The sequence below is a fragment of the Nematolebias whitei genome, chromosome 20 (genome assembly GCF_014905685.2).
Source record: "Nematolebias whitei isolate Nwh7 chromosome 20, NemWhi1, whole genome shotgun sequence".
Classification (NCBI taxonomy): Eukaryota; Metazoa; Chordata; class Actinopteri; order Cyprinodontiformes; family Rivulidae; genus Nematolebias; species Nematolebias whitei.
The window spans coordinates 36,446,351-36,460,155 of NC_056517.1; the positions used below are offsets into that span (position 1 = coordinate 36,446,351).

Consider the following 13,805-nt stretch of genomic DNA (forward strand, 5'->3'; position numbering starts at 1 on the left):
TACATACATACATACATACATACATACATACATACATACATACATACTTCATATTAAAGTAAACATTTGTTTTTAAAATAAAAGTACCTTAATTTTAATTTCTTAAAGCTGGAGTCAGGACCCCAGTGTGTGAAACACCAAGAGCTGCAGTAATCACTTCTTTAAAAAGAAATATCAGCCAATAGCAGATTTATTCCTAAAGAGATCGAATAAAGAGATAAAAGAGAATAAGAGTTAAAGAGATCGAATTTGTAAATATAAACGGATAAAAACATTTAATTGGTTGATGGCTAAATGATTAAATAACAGTGTTTGTTCACTTTAACCTGTAACAGACAGGGAGACGTGTCTTTGCAGCTTTTATTTTGTGGTTCTAAAGCTGAAGAGTTGAGAATCATGTCTCTATTTCAGTGGTCCCAATCCTGTTCCTTGAGGAACACCATCCTACATGTTTTAGTTGCTTCAACACACCTGATTCAGTGATTTAATTACTTCATCATGTTCTGCAGGAGCCTGTTAATCACCCATTCATTTAAATCAGATGTGTCAAAGCTGGGAAACGACTAAAATATGCAGGATGGTGTTCCTCAAGGACCAGTGTTGGGAACCATTGCTCTATTTGACTCACTGACGAATGATGATCAGATGAAGGCATGGGATAGTTTTGGTGGTATGACGGTGGGGAGACACGTTCTGAATATTTAGAGATTGGGTACGTTTTGTCTTGCAGTCTCACTGAAAGTCTCACCGTTTGTTTTCAAAGCATAACACGGTTTTAAAAAGCGGGTTTCAACGCCTTTTACTTGATGGGAACTCATCACGTCGCAGACAGGAAGCTGCAGCGGCCAAATTGCGGTCTCTAGTTTATTGTGGAAAGTTTGAAATACAATTCGATATTTGAGGATAACCTTAATTTTCTAAAGCTGCGTCCACGTGTCAAACAATTTAGCAGGATTTTACATGGACTTCCATTTTATTTGTTCAATTTTCCAATTCTGTTTCCAACATTTCAAAATGCTCTGGACCATTTACTGTCCCTTTGCTTTAAACTAACATCTAAGAATTCATATCTGCGTGAACACCTCTTCATATGAACCCATCTTGTACTTGTTAGCTGATCACAATTATGGCGTTTAGTAACATTTTAGATCCGTCATGAAGGTTTTTGTTATTTCCTAGCTAGGCCTGTCACGATAACAAATTTAGCTATACAATTAATTGTCTCAGAAATTATTGCGATAAACAATATAGTTTTAAATTTGACAATAATTAGTAATCATTGTCAAATTTAAGATGAAATGTTTAATTTGTTTTGAGTGTAGTACCTTTTTTCGACCACCGGATGGCAGTATAAGACTGAATCCAAGGATGGATAGCGAGGGAGCGAGCAGCGTGTCTGTAAGAAAAATGAGAGGGAGGCCCCTTGACATGATATGGGTTGTCTCTTTTCAGTTCTCAAAATGGCGGCCTCTCAATGTGGTTTGAGCTCTTTAGCATTTTTCACACAGGGCTTCGGTTGTTTTCCAGGCTGAGATGAGCGAGTCTATAGATGAGCTTTAGTATGTTGAGCTATAAACTAACTCCATAAACAAACTGCCGTACGGTTGTCCTGCCAGGCAGAGCCCCCGAAGAAGTCGTCCAACTGGCGCAAGAAGCACGAGGACTTCATCGCCACCATCCGCGCTGCCAAGGTCCTCACTCAGGTCATAAAGGAAGGGGGACCTCTACCCCCACCTCCGCCCCCCACCTATGATCCAGGTAGTAAAGCAGATCTTTAAACCACAGCTGTAGGTCTGTCCGTTCACAAAGGTCCTGCTGTTCTTTATAGATTACATCCAGTGCCCTTACTGTCAGCGGAGGTTCAACGAGAGCGCAGCTGACAGACACATCAAGTTCTGCCAGGAGCAGACGGCCCGCATGCCCAACAAAAACAAGCTCGGCAATGCCAAGAGGCCTCCTGGCCGCGCACAGGTACACACGTGCACAGCAAACACGATGCGAGTCTGTTTGTTAATAAAAGTCACGGCTGAACGATGAACTGATTTTATACCCAAAACAAGCTCTGCTTTGTTTAATGGTCCAAGTCCTCACGACTCAAAGTTGATCCTAGACTAAATCAATCGATAAAGTTTGAGTTTACTCAAGTAGTTTTCCACATGTATTGATGTGCAGTTCTAAAATGTGGGTATGCACTTTTATTTACATATTTGACGCGACTCGGAGAAATTGGTACCTGACTTGTCATCACCGTAGTTGACCCGTTTTCATTGCCTTCAGCTGCTTCTGCAGATTAACACCTGTGGGAGAGGCAGCCATTCACCAACCTTTAATTTAAGAACTCGTTAGCCATCACTACGAGAAAATAAATACTTTAACTTTCCTAAACGGTGCTCGCTCTGTGTGAAGACATTATAGGCTGAAAACCTACAAAAACAGAAGCCTGATGAGTTTCAAGTTTTATACAGATATTTCTTCGTGTACTTGTATTATGTCTTCACAACTGAAGTATTACAGTAGTCCCTCGTTTATCGTGGGTGTTAAGGACCACGCCCCCCCCCATGATAAGTGAAAAACCACAAAGTAGAGAAGGCATACTATTTATTTTAGTATTTATACTATATCTTTTAAGGATTTATAAACCCTTCCAGCACGCTTGCAATCTTCTAAATACTTAAACCTGCGTCATTTTAACAACATACATATACGTACAGTACTGAGCATGAACTTTGTTACTGTACGTGTAGCTAATAAATTTAACTTACCGGGCTCTGCAGATGAGGAGTGGCTCAGTTCGTTTCCGGTCCAACTGTTCCGTTCCTGCAGACGTCCCCTGCAGCACCACAGTCAATGTGCTACACTCTTCAACAACAACATGCTTCTACGTAACTAGTAAATTTTACTCACCAGCGTGTCCCCCGCTCAGAGGTTGGTTGAAAAATATTAAAAACGTGCCGTTAAGCTTCAGATGGATCACTGGATCATTGGCGACGCGCGTTCTCTGCTCCGGCCTCTTCGTGGGCCGGTTGACGGAGATTAAAAATGTCCCGATGAGTTCCGGACGGAGCGCCGGACCTTCGGCCACGCTCGTTTGCTCGGAGGTCCACGTGGGCGGGCTACTAGCTCAAGATTGACAGATGGGTTTGGTCGTCTTCTGCTCCCGGGGCGCCGATCAGATCAAAACTTTACCTCTGTTTTTGTCAGCAGAAGGAAACGAGGCTTCTGGGCGGAGCCCTGTTGCCTTCTGGGAAATGAGGTATTCAACCTTTATTTATACAGGTTGGTCCCATTGAGCCTCAGGGACTCATTTACAAGAGAGACCTGAATTATGAGCGGGAACACAGTGGAGGATTACTAAGAGAAAACTACAAAATGGCGGCACTTGTCTGAAATATTTAATTTTTTCATTAACTTTATCCAGTACTGTCCCAATCACGTGAATAATATTAATTATTTTTTTGTCCAATACTATATATTATGGACTGTACGTCCACAAACCGCAACAACGCGAAAGTCGTACTGCGAAGTAGCGAGGGACTACTGTACTTTTTGGTATTTATTTACTCCTTTATTGTTGTTTTTTAAGTACAAGCCTCCTGCCCCAGTGAAGAAGACCAACTCTCCTGCTGCGTCGACCGTCTCATCAGCGACGTCTCATTTACCTCAGAGGGGACCGTCCACTGGTAAGGCAGCGCAGCGTCATCGTTCAGGCAGCTCAGGGTAATGTTCACATTATGCAGCTTTGTGCATTTGTGGCAGATTGTTTGAAATACCTAAAGACTTTGCCCTACGTAATACTTTTTAAATTGTTTTATTGTGCGGTGGGGAGGTTTACAGAAACACAACAACAACAACAACAAGAGAATTCTATTTGTAAGATCAGATAACTCAAGTTATCTGGTTTTATTATGCTGTTGACCCAGTTAAAACCCAAATTAAAACTGACCTAATGTGTGCCCACTAGGTGGCAGCAGAGCAATTAAATACTCTCTGAAAATATTAGTGAGGAGTCTGCGACCTTTACAATCCAGAGAGTCATTTTAGATTTTTACCTCACGAAATAAAAAGTGACCAGAGCCACAAAACCCACTTTAAATTAGAAATAAACTCAACTGAGTACTACATATAAAAACCGAGTTTTACATTCAGACAGAACTATAAGAGTTTGATGACGATGATTTTGTAGTAGTTATAAAACTGTTTCAGCTTTTAAAAAATATTGTTTTGTATTATTTGGGTAAAATTAATTGTCTGGTTCATGGTAGTATGTGGGAAATGTAAATGGAAAACAAAACTCCATAATTCATTCCTCTGTTGAATTCATGGGAATAATATGCACTGTGATTGCTGATCTATTGATCTATGATCGATTGTTGTCTTGCAGTTCAAAGGTCACAGAACGATGCAGTAAAATTATATGTTTCAAATGCATTTTCTTTTATGTTATTTTTCTTACTACAGTTGTATATAGTCTTTAGAGCGTGGTAACTTTTCAAAGTTTGTGTTGACAGCTTATTTACCGGTCGTGTCTCGATTGGTTATGTCTGAGGTAAAACGTGTGTCTTCTGCTCGTCCATTGCAACACTGGACGTGACGGAAGTAACACCGTGTCTGTTTTCACTTTTCCCCCTTACAAAGGTGTAACAATACATGTCAGAATACCAAAAACTGTATTCTCACATGGATTAAATTTAAACAACAATAAATACTTGTGTCCTCTCTATATTTTCTGAAAACAATAATATGTCTGCCACTTTGAAATAAGTTAAAGTAAATATTAAAAAAAGGCTTGTTTCTTGCATATTTACCATACTTTCTGCCGTATGTCGCGTCAGTCCAAATATGTCTAATAAAGTGGGAAAAACATAAATAAGTCGCTTCGCTGTATAAATTGCATCTATTACGCCTGGAAATGTGGGCCGGTGTGCCCAAAATGGATTGCCTGCCAAATAGTGGTCACGGGAGCGTGCACGGGAGGACTTTAACAAGATTTACACTTAAAAACAATTGTTTGCTCCAAATTATAGTAAAGGTGCGTCTCAGTTGAACTTTTTCTTAATAAATGCTCTATAATGGCCAGATCAGCTGCATTTCACCTGGGCGGCGACGTGCAGCTGATTTGACGTTCGCTCCAGGAGCTCCGGAGCGAGACGAAGGTGGCTTGGTATGGCAAGCCAAGCGTCTCATTTTACTCGAGGGCCCTCTAGCAGTTTGAAAATGGTAGTGTTCAATATTTTCCATGTCAGAATGAATGAAATCGTCAGATCTTAGCCAAATATTGTTATAAATATGAGGGAAAAACATATATTAGTCGCTTCGGTGCATAAGTCGCAGGACTTGCAAATCTATGCAAAAAGGTGCGACTTATACGGCAAGAAATATGGCAGTTATTGCTTATTCCTCATAATAAGAGCAAAAACAAACAAAAGTTTTAAGCTTAATCATCCAGGTAGATGACAACAAAAAAAGTTAAATCATTTCTCCCTCAAAGAAACTGGTCCAGATGTCGATTTAACCTTTTTTTAAATTCATAATATCAAACATCTTCGTTTACTTTAACAAATACTTCTAAACTTTTATTAACCGCTATTAAAGTAAAAAAAAAAAAGGTCGCACCATGTTACTGGAAGTTGGATGAATGGAAGTGGTCAACAATAAAAAAAACAGATTCCTACATTTTACACCTCGTGTCATTCTGTTACAGATGGTTTTTATCACTTGTTGCAAAAACGGGACGGGAAAAACTCTAAAAATATGTTTTTAAATTGTAGTAAGCACGAAGTAACACTTTATGATCAAACAGGAGTACCTGCTGCATTTAAACTTTTTATTTTATTTTAATTAATTGTATGAACTCCATAAACGCTCGCCATCTTGAATTAATCATCTTTCTCTCATTGAAGGATACTCCTCCGGTAAGGTGTCCATGGCAGGTTCAGTCAGGAGTAATCCCACCGGCCTCGCCAGCCCACCATCAGGGTGAGCGCACGTACACGCACACTGATGGTAAAGTAGCACTGTTTACATTTGAGCTCATACCGACTCAGACTTTTGCTGATTTAGTCGCTCGTTTGGCTGGAAATTGTTGTTTACATTACCGTTGGGTCTCTTAGCGAAGGTTGTGTTGAAACAGAAATTTAATTCAGAATTCCAACAAATAAATTTCAAAAGATTTAACTTCACTTTTATTTCCTCGCGTCCTTGATGCAGGACGTTACGGCTGCCGTGTGTCTGGACAGCAAACACGTAGTGTTGGTCACTCGTAAAGAATATCATGACGTCAACATGGCCCATGGATTCCTTATTTAAAACAGTTTTATTTAAATTACTGCATGTTCTGAAGCCATTTGTTGCTTAACATTTGTTTAATGTTGTACTCATGTAGCCTGTCAGGGTTATTCAACTGGTGGCCCGGGGGCCAAATCAGGCCCAACGGATGAACTCAGTTCGAGTTCCTTTTAAATAAAACTAGATCTAAAATCATAAAACAAACAACTTAATGACGTCAGGCCCCCTGAGTAATTTAGTTGAACAGCCCTGATCTACATGCTGCTGTTGCAGCGCAGTCTAAGCGCATGCATCACAGTAGAGCTCGGCGTTTACAAACCAAGGCCTCGACATGCTTTACATTCTGCAACTCCTCTCTGTCAGTGTGGGGGGTAAGGCCCGAGTCGTGAGCTCCGGCTACGGAAGCATGAAGGCCTCTCAGGCTGGAGCAGGAGCCCACAAGAAGAAGGTGGACCCCCACATATCCAGGTGAATGAGCGCCAACCGCTGGAAAAACAACAAGTCTGATCTCCTCTGCTCCCCTGTGGTTGTTTTTCTGTACTGCATGAACACGCCTGGACTCACTGATTTATGAATTTAATTTAATCAGATTAGATTTGAATTGTGTTTGGCAGCCTTCCATTGTTGGAGCAGCCACATGCTAACGTAATAACTAAAATCAGCTGATCAGGACCGGTGCTTTGGAGCATTTGTCACTTATCGGATTTAAACATTACTGTTCAGCTTTAACGATGACTAACTTAACCGGTACCGCTGCGTATGTCCTGACGCACCGAGAGAATTTAATTTTTACGTCTCAACGTCTGGAGCGTTCAACCTGAAACGTTCCTCCCAGAGTCTTAAAAACCAGAAGGATCAACGTCTGTGAAGCAGCATAAACGTCGTAGCGTCTACAGGGAGTCATTTGTTTAGACAGCCTCGTCGGTAAATGTAACTGCATAAATTCTTAACGTGCTTCCTTGTGTTTTTTTTTATTTTTTTATTTTTTTTTTATTTCTAGGAATGATGTCGACGGCGGAACGGAAGTTGGCGACGGCGGAACGAAGAGCAGGTTCTGTCACGCCTGCGGCACCAAGTACCCCGTCGAATCCGCCAAGTTCTGCTGCGAATGCGGGGTCAGGAGGATGTGCATCTGATGGTGGGGGGGTCAGGGGGAGTAGAGGAAAGCAGGGATGTGCCACGTCGGAAAATCTCACCAAAGCAGATAAAACACAAAAGACGAACATCGTTTCCAGGTTTTGTTTCAAACCTGGATCTAGTTTTCTGGCAGTTGAGCTTCAGCTGGATTATTTTCCGACGAAGGGTTAATGCATATTCTCCTGGGCGGGTTATATTTTAAACTCCGAATGGTTGTTTTGGTTGACGCTGGCTGATGATGCGGAAACGAATCTTGTGGATCATCGTTCCCTCTCCCAGGATTGTTGCGGTTGAAAATAACACGACCGCCACAAGATAAGCAAACGCGCATCGATGCATAGTTGGACGTAAAATGTAAAAATAGAAGAAAACGCGTCGCCTGCCCCGCTGTTTTAATTCTGAAATGCATCCGGTTCATGCTCAGTGTTCCCATTGAAGTGCAATAATGATAGACTACTGAAGAAAGTGCTTTTCTGAGGAAAACGGTTCGGAACGTCGAACCCTCCCACCTTTTATTTTGACGGGTCAGCGCTCCCTTTAACGTCGCTACTTTTTCCCGTAATTATACCAACACAAAACCGTAGCGTTTACTTTTGCTCCCGCTCATTTTATACAACAAAACTTATTTATTTACTTGTTTCATGTCGTTTTCAGCATCTGAACAAGGTCCGTATTAATTCTTTTGCTCTTGAACATTCTGTAGGTTTTAAACAGTTTTATTCTTAATTTGTATAAAAATAGATTAATTGTTGATTTTTAAGGAGTCTATTTAAATCCTCGCAGATGATATGCATGAGAAACGCTTTGTTATTTGTGTCATTTTTACTGTTTTTAAGCTTTATCCGAGTTATTTCAGACGTGCGCACACGTGCGCGGGAAGCAAACACGACTCGAAATGTAAAAATGGACCGAACCGACAACGGCTGTTATCCTGAACATGGTTCTGCTCTTAATGCTGTGTTTATCAACCATCAATAAACTTCTATGAAGAAACCTGTGATCCGTTTACTGGGAGGCAGTGCGGTACTGGTTTTGCTCTTTTAATCAGTGCACCATGAATATGTTTAATTTCCATTTGTCTTTGAAGGATATCATGAAGTTACTGCTCGAGTGTTGGCCACAGATTTTACGAACTGGATGGTTGATGTTAAAATTCAAGGTACTCATTAGAGGTTCAAGTTGGCAGCTTCAGCTAATCATTAATCACAAAAATGTGCTTCAGCTTTGTAGATATTGAGCCAAGACCGTCATCTGCAACTCAGCCGTGTGAGATCTCATCATTGTCACGATATAATGCATAGCAACGTTTACAAACTTTGACCGACACGCCCCTTCTTCGTATTAAAGGATGTTAAAAAACAAAAATAGTGTTGGAAGTTTGCATTCCTACAAGGAAAGTTGGACAAATGTAGGGAGTTGGAACTCGCATGCAGTGTTTCATGTGATGCCTCCGGCTTTATTGTGTTGATATGAAGCGTTCGCTCTGTTGTGATCTACGTTTTCTTCTGTACGTTTTTCGGCGAGATTCTCATCCCGCAGTTTTCAAGCCATTTCAACAGATCATAAATGAAAACGTTCGGCTGTTTCAGGACAGTCCTGCTGTGCCTTTTTGGTATTGGTGCAACTTTAGCTTTTTAAAAACATTTAGCCTTTTCATCTTTCTCAGCTACTATTTAGCTATTTTTAAGCTAGTTAAGCTTTTTCATCTAATTCCACAAATTTTTTTTTTTCAACTAAATTCAGCAAAAATGCTCTTTCCACTTCCTTCTGGTGATTTAAGCTGCTTTCTTTTTTTTTTTCTTTTTTTTTAGCTTCTTTACAGCAGGTGTTTTTTTTTTTTTTGCTTGTTTCAGCTTTTTTCAGTTAATTTCCACTTTTTTGTGCTCATCTCTGCCTCTTTCAGCCTAATTGGGCAAACATGTTCTTTTTTTCCCTAATACTTAAAGTTTTCTCTACCTTTTCAGCTACTTTAGCATTTTTTAATCAGTTTTCATATAAATTCAATTTTTTTGTGTTAATTTCTGCTTCTTTCAACCTAATTAAAATTGTTATGCTCCTTTCAGCTTTTTTTTTCTTGCTGGTTTCAGCTTTTTCTGCTGTTTCAGCTACAATTTAGCTGTTTTTAGGCAAATTTGTGCTTTTTCAGCTAATTCCACCTTTTTTTTAAGTTCATTTCAGCGCTTTCCACTTTCTTCCTGTAATTTAAGCTTCTTTTTGCCTTTTTAGCTACTTTTCAGCTTTTTTTGTGTGTGTGTGCTTCAGCATTTTTCAATTAATTTCCACTTTTTTGTGCTCATTTCTGCTTCTTTCAGTCTAATTGGGCAAATGTGTTCTTTATTCTTTTCTTCTAATACTTATAGCGTTTTCTACCTTTTCAGCTACTTTAGCATTTTTAAATTTTTCATATCAATTCAAGTTTTTGTGCTAATTCTTGCTACTTTCAATCTAATTAAAATTATTAGGCTAATTTCAGCTTGTTGTCCTCCTTTCAGCTATTTTCTACTGGTTTCAGCCTTTTCTGCTGTTTCAGCTACAATTTAGCTGTTGTTATGCAAATTTTAGCTTTTTCAGCTAATTCCACATTTTTTAGCTCATGTCAGCTCTTTCCAATTACTTCTGGTAATTTAAGCTTCTTTCTGCCTTTTCAGCTACCATTTCAGCATTTTTTTTTTTTTTTACAAATTTAAGCTTTTTTTTTAGCTAATTTTCTCATTTCTGTGCTCATTTCTGCTTATTTGAACCTAATTCAGCAAATATGTGTTCTTTCTGCTTTCTTCAGCTAATTTAGGCTTGTTCATTTCAGCTACATGTCAGCATGTTTTTTTTGTTGTTTTTTTTAAGAATTTCAGCTGTTTTTCAGCAAGTTCTTGTGGAATAAGCATTCACCTCACAGGAAATGCAATTCCTCTAGTTTGCTTAAGAAACATGCATTTGATTGACAGATTTAGCTTATGTAGTACCTGACATGAAAAAGGAATAGCTGCAGAACTGCTGAAGGCACAAAGAGCAAAGCTCTGCAGCCGCAGAAGACAAATGTTAAAGTTGGGAAATCTGTCTTCCCTGCTACACGACTATCTTCATATTTTTCCTTAAATGGGGAAGTATCATTAATCACAGCACTCACTAAAAGTGGTGGGGAAACACTTCTTAAATGTCTCCCACAAACACATAATTAGACCCGTGAGCTGAAGTCGTTCATCTGTAGCAAAATCTGCTTTTAATACATCAATCAAACCCGATGAGTAATGAACAAAATGTAACCGAAGAGAGCAGCGAAGACTTGACACACAGCCTAAAATAACTAGATAACAGAAATATGCCGAGGCTAGTTCGGCCGTTTCCTAAAGTGAAAGCAAAACTATGTGAGCACCTTAATATTTCCTGGTCTTGCTTCAGCAGTCGTTGCTGAGTAAATATAAAAGCTAACTGCATACAGTCTTACAGACACATATTTAATAGTGTGCTTCCATTTAAGGTAGAAAAACTCACATGGGTCACTGAAATAACTTGAAATTAACAAAATCAAAGAATAAAACCGTTTCTGAAAATCAGACGTTGCTGTTTAGGCAATCACTCCAGTCCAGTGTCTGCTGTAGCTGCCTCGAGTTTGAAGGGTTCCTTCTCTCACATGTTCAACAGGGTTTAGATCAGGGCTCAGGAGGCCCTCAGGGTCCAGTGTTTGGTTCTGAACCATTCTTGGATGTTTTTAGCTGCGTGTTTTGGGTCATTATCCTGTTGGACGACCCATGACCCATTTTGCTTCATAAAGCTTTGACACTTTTGAGATTTAATCATATCTTGCACAGATTCAAGATATCCTGTGCCAGATGCAGCAAAGCAACCCCTGAACAGAACCTCCTCCAGTTTCACTGTAAGTAGTTTATTTTTTTCTTTGCATGTTTCATTTTTGGGTCTGTGAACTCGGAGCTGATAGGACTTGTTGACAAAATCCTCCAGTTTTGCCTCATTTGTCTTAAAGACGTTCTCCTGGAAGCTTTGCACCTTCTCAACTTGCATTTTGATGAACTCCAGTCTCGCCTTTTTTAGGATTTGGCGTCCTCCACAATCCTTCATTAAGTCCACGCTGGCTCAAACGGTGACCACCGGTGGTGCAATCCCTCACTGATGCACAGTTTCTATAAAACGTGTTCAGCCCTTAGACGTTTCATGGCTTTCATAAATCAGTCATGGTTACTATGAATTTGTCTTTTTAGACATAAAAACTTCAATGTCCAAGAGAAATCAAATTTCTACAATGTAATACTAATTAAATAAGAATATGGGAAGTAAAATATTCATTGGTATACACCACGATACCAAACAGCCCTGTGACTACCTGTCACTCGTAAGTTGCCAGACTGGTCATCCTTTTTGTCAAGACCAGCTTCATTAGTTTATTTAAAATTATATTTCTGTTGAACTACAATTCAAAGCAGCGACTGATTTAGATTTGTTGATTTTCAGTATGTTTGTTTTTATTACTTTGATCAGTTTTAGGTTATTTCAATGACTATTGTGAGTCTGTCTTTAACGAAAAGGTTAAAACAGCTTTACTGGTCTGTATACATATGCATTTGTTTTTTTTACTTGCACATGTGAAGCTTATATTACTCCAGTATTGACACGTTAATCCGTTTAGAAAGTGTTGCATCCTTCCGGTTTGGCAGCTTGCGTGCATTCCACGAGACGTTTGTGTAAATTCTTCATTGCTGGAGTTATTCACAGCTCATCCTCAGCCAGAGTCCAGCCATAAATGTGTCCGTTTCGCTCGGCTTAATAGTTTTGTTCCTTTACAGCTTGGAACTTATCTGGAAAGTTGGTAGTCATGCAACACCCAAAGCATCAGCAAAAGACATATACTGGTACTTGGCAGGAAAGCTTAAAGTAAAGAAGCTTCTTCTTGCATAATCCAATGAAAAGGCCTGTGGAGTATAGCGCGACTAGCAGCGCTCGTAGGGTTTTTGTTTGGTTTCATGCTGTGCTTGAGTTCAGCTTCAAGTAGCCAAAGTGTTCAGCATCTGGAAGCACACAGTCATGGACGACAGAAATGCCTCGGCTTTGCACAGTTTTTTGCGTTGCTTGTTCAGCTTTCGCGTCTTTCCTTTTGTCAGCCTCGCAGTGGCTTCTTTGCTCTGGTTGTAAAAAAACAAACAAACAAAAAAAAAAACAGTCAAAAAACACTGTTTGGAGTAAAAAAGCCAATAAGTTTGATCAGTGGATAAGTGGAGTACAAAACATGCACGACAAAACGTTATGAACAGTTGGAGCCAATATTCTAAAGGCGAACTTGTTCTCTTGTATGACTCACCCCAGCAACGAGTCTGAATCATACAATCTCACTGAGATTATAATAAGAACAATAAATAAGTGTGTATATCAAAGTTCTCCAGGACCATAGAGGGTGTGGTCCAATGAAAACCAGAAGACGGGTCATAGGTTGTGCAAACATAAAGGCAACCAAGTTAATTTGCCCAACTCTGGTCTCGCTCGTTGCTGGGAGTTTTACTGTTGTGCCATGACTAAGTAAATGAGTTTCTAAAACAAACGTGTCCATGTCTGACAGTGAGTCACTGACAAAAGGAAACGCAACAAGCTGCCAACATTCCTCTGTAGATTATAAATGCCACATCTCAGAGAAAAACACAAAACAAAGCTGCTTCTTTCATTAAAGTCCAAAAAGCCTTGATTTGTTCTGTAATCACTCACCGGCCTCTTGGGACAAGGACAGTTTATCAATTCCTGGACAATATTGCCCAGTGTTTCCACCTGAGGAAGTCCCAAATGGTGCATTTTGCAGGCTTGGATGAGCAAGACCTTCAAGATGTTTGTTTTTTCCTGCAAGAAGAAAGATGCGAGTCCTTAGCACTGTTTCTGTAAAATATTGCATACGTGTGCTCATTGACTATAAAAAAAACAGATCAAATGCACAGTACAGTAAAGCATTAATGATAATGGAACACCTGACTGCAGAAGTTCTGAAGGTTAAATGTTGCTTTCAGCAAACCCATTGCACAAGTGTCTGTAGCTATACAGGTGCTGGTCATAAAATTAGAACATCATGAAAAAGTTGATTTGTTTCAGTAATTCCTTTAAAAAAAGTGAAACTTGTATTTCCTTTTTTGTATATATATATATATAAATATATTTTAATGTTGATTATAACTGACAACTAATGAAAACCCCAAATTTAGTATCTCAGAAAATCAGAATATTACTTAAGACCAATAAAAAAAGGATTTTTAGAAATGTTGGCCAACTGAAAAGTATGAGCATGTACAGCATCAATACTTAGTTGGAGCTCCTTTTGTCTGGATTACTGCAGCAATGCGTCGTGGCATGGAGTCCATCAGTCTGTGGCACTGCTCAGGTGTTCTGAGAGCCCA

The 13,805-nt window shown here is 39.5% G+C and overlaps 1 protein-coding gene across 1 annotated transcript in view; it reads left to right on the plus strand.

Annotated features, from left to right (window-relative positions):
* Positions 1–7,666, plus strand: part of zc2hc1a (zinc finger, C2HC-type containing 1A) — a 10,679-nt gene extending 3,013 nt beyond the window's left edge. Inside the window, exons 5-10 of the mRNA XM_037693814.1 lie at positions 1,617–1,758; positions 1,829–1,971; positions 3,584–3,680; positions 5,901–5,976; positions 6,649–6,753; positions 7,286–7,666. Coding sequence (XP_037549742.1) covers positions 1,617–1,758; positions 1,829–1,971; positions 3,584–3,680; positions 5,901–5,976; positions 6,649–6,753; positions 7,286–7,421 — 699 coding nt within the window. The 3' untranslated portion in view covers positions 7,422–7,666. The remainder of the gene's footprint in view (positions 1–1,616; positions 1,759–1,828; positions 1,972–3,583; positions 3,681–5,900; positions 5,977–6,648; positions 6,754–7,285) is intronic.
* Positions 7,667–13,805: the final 6,139 nt, after the last annotated feature.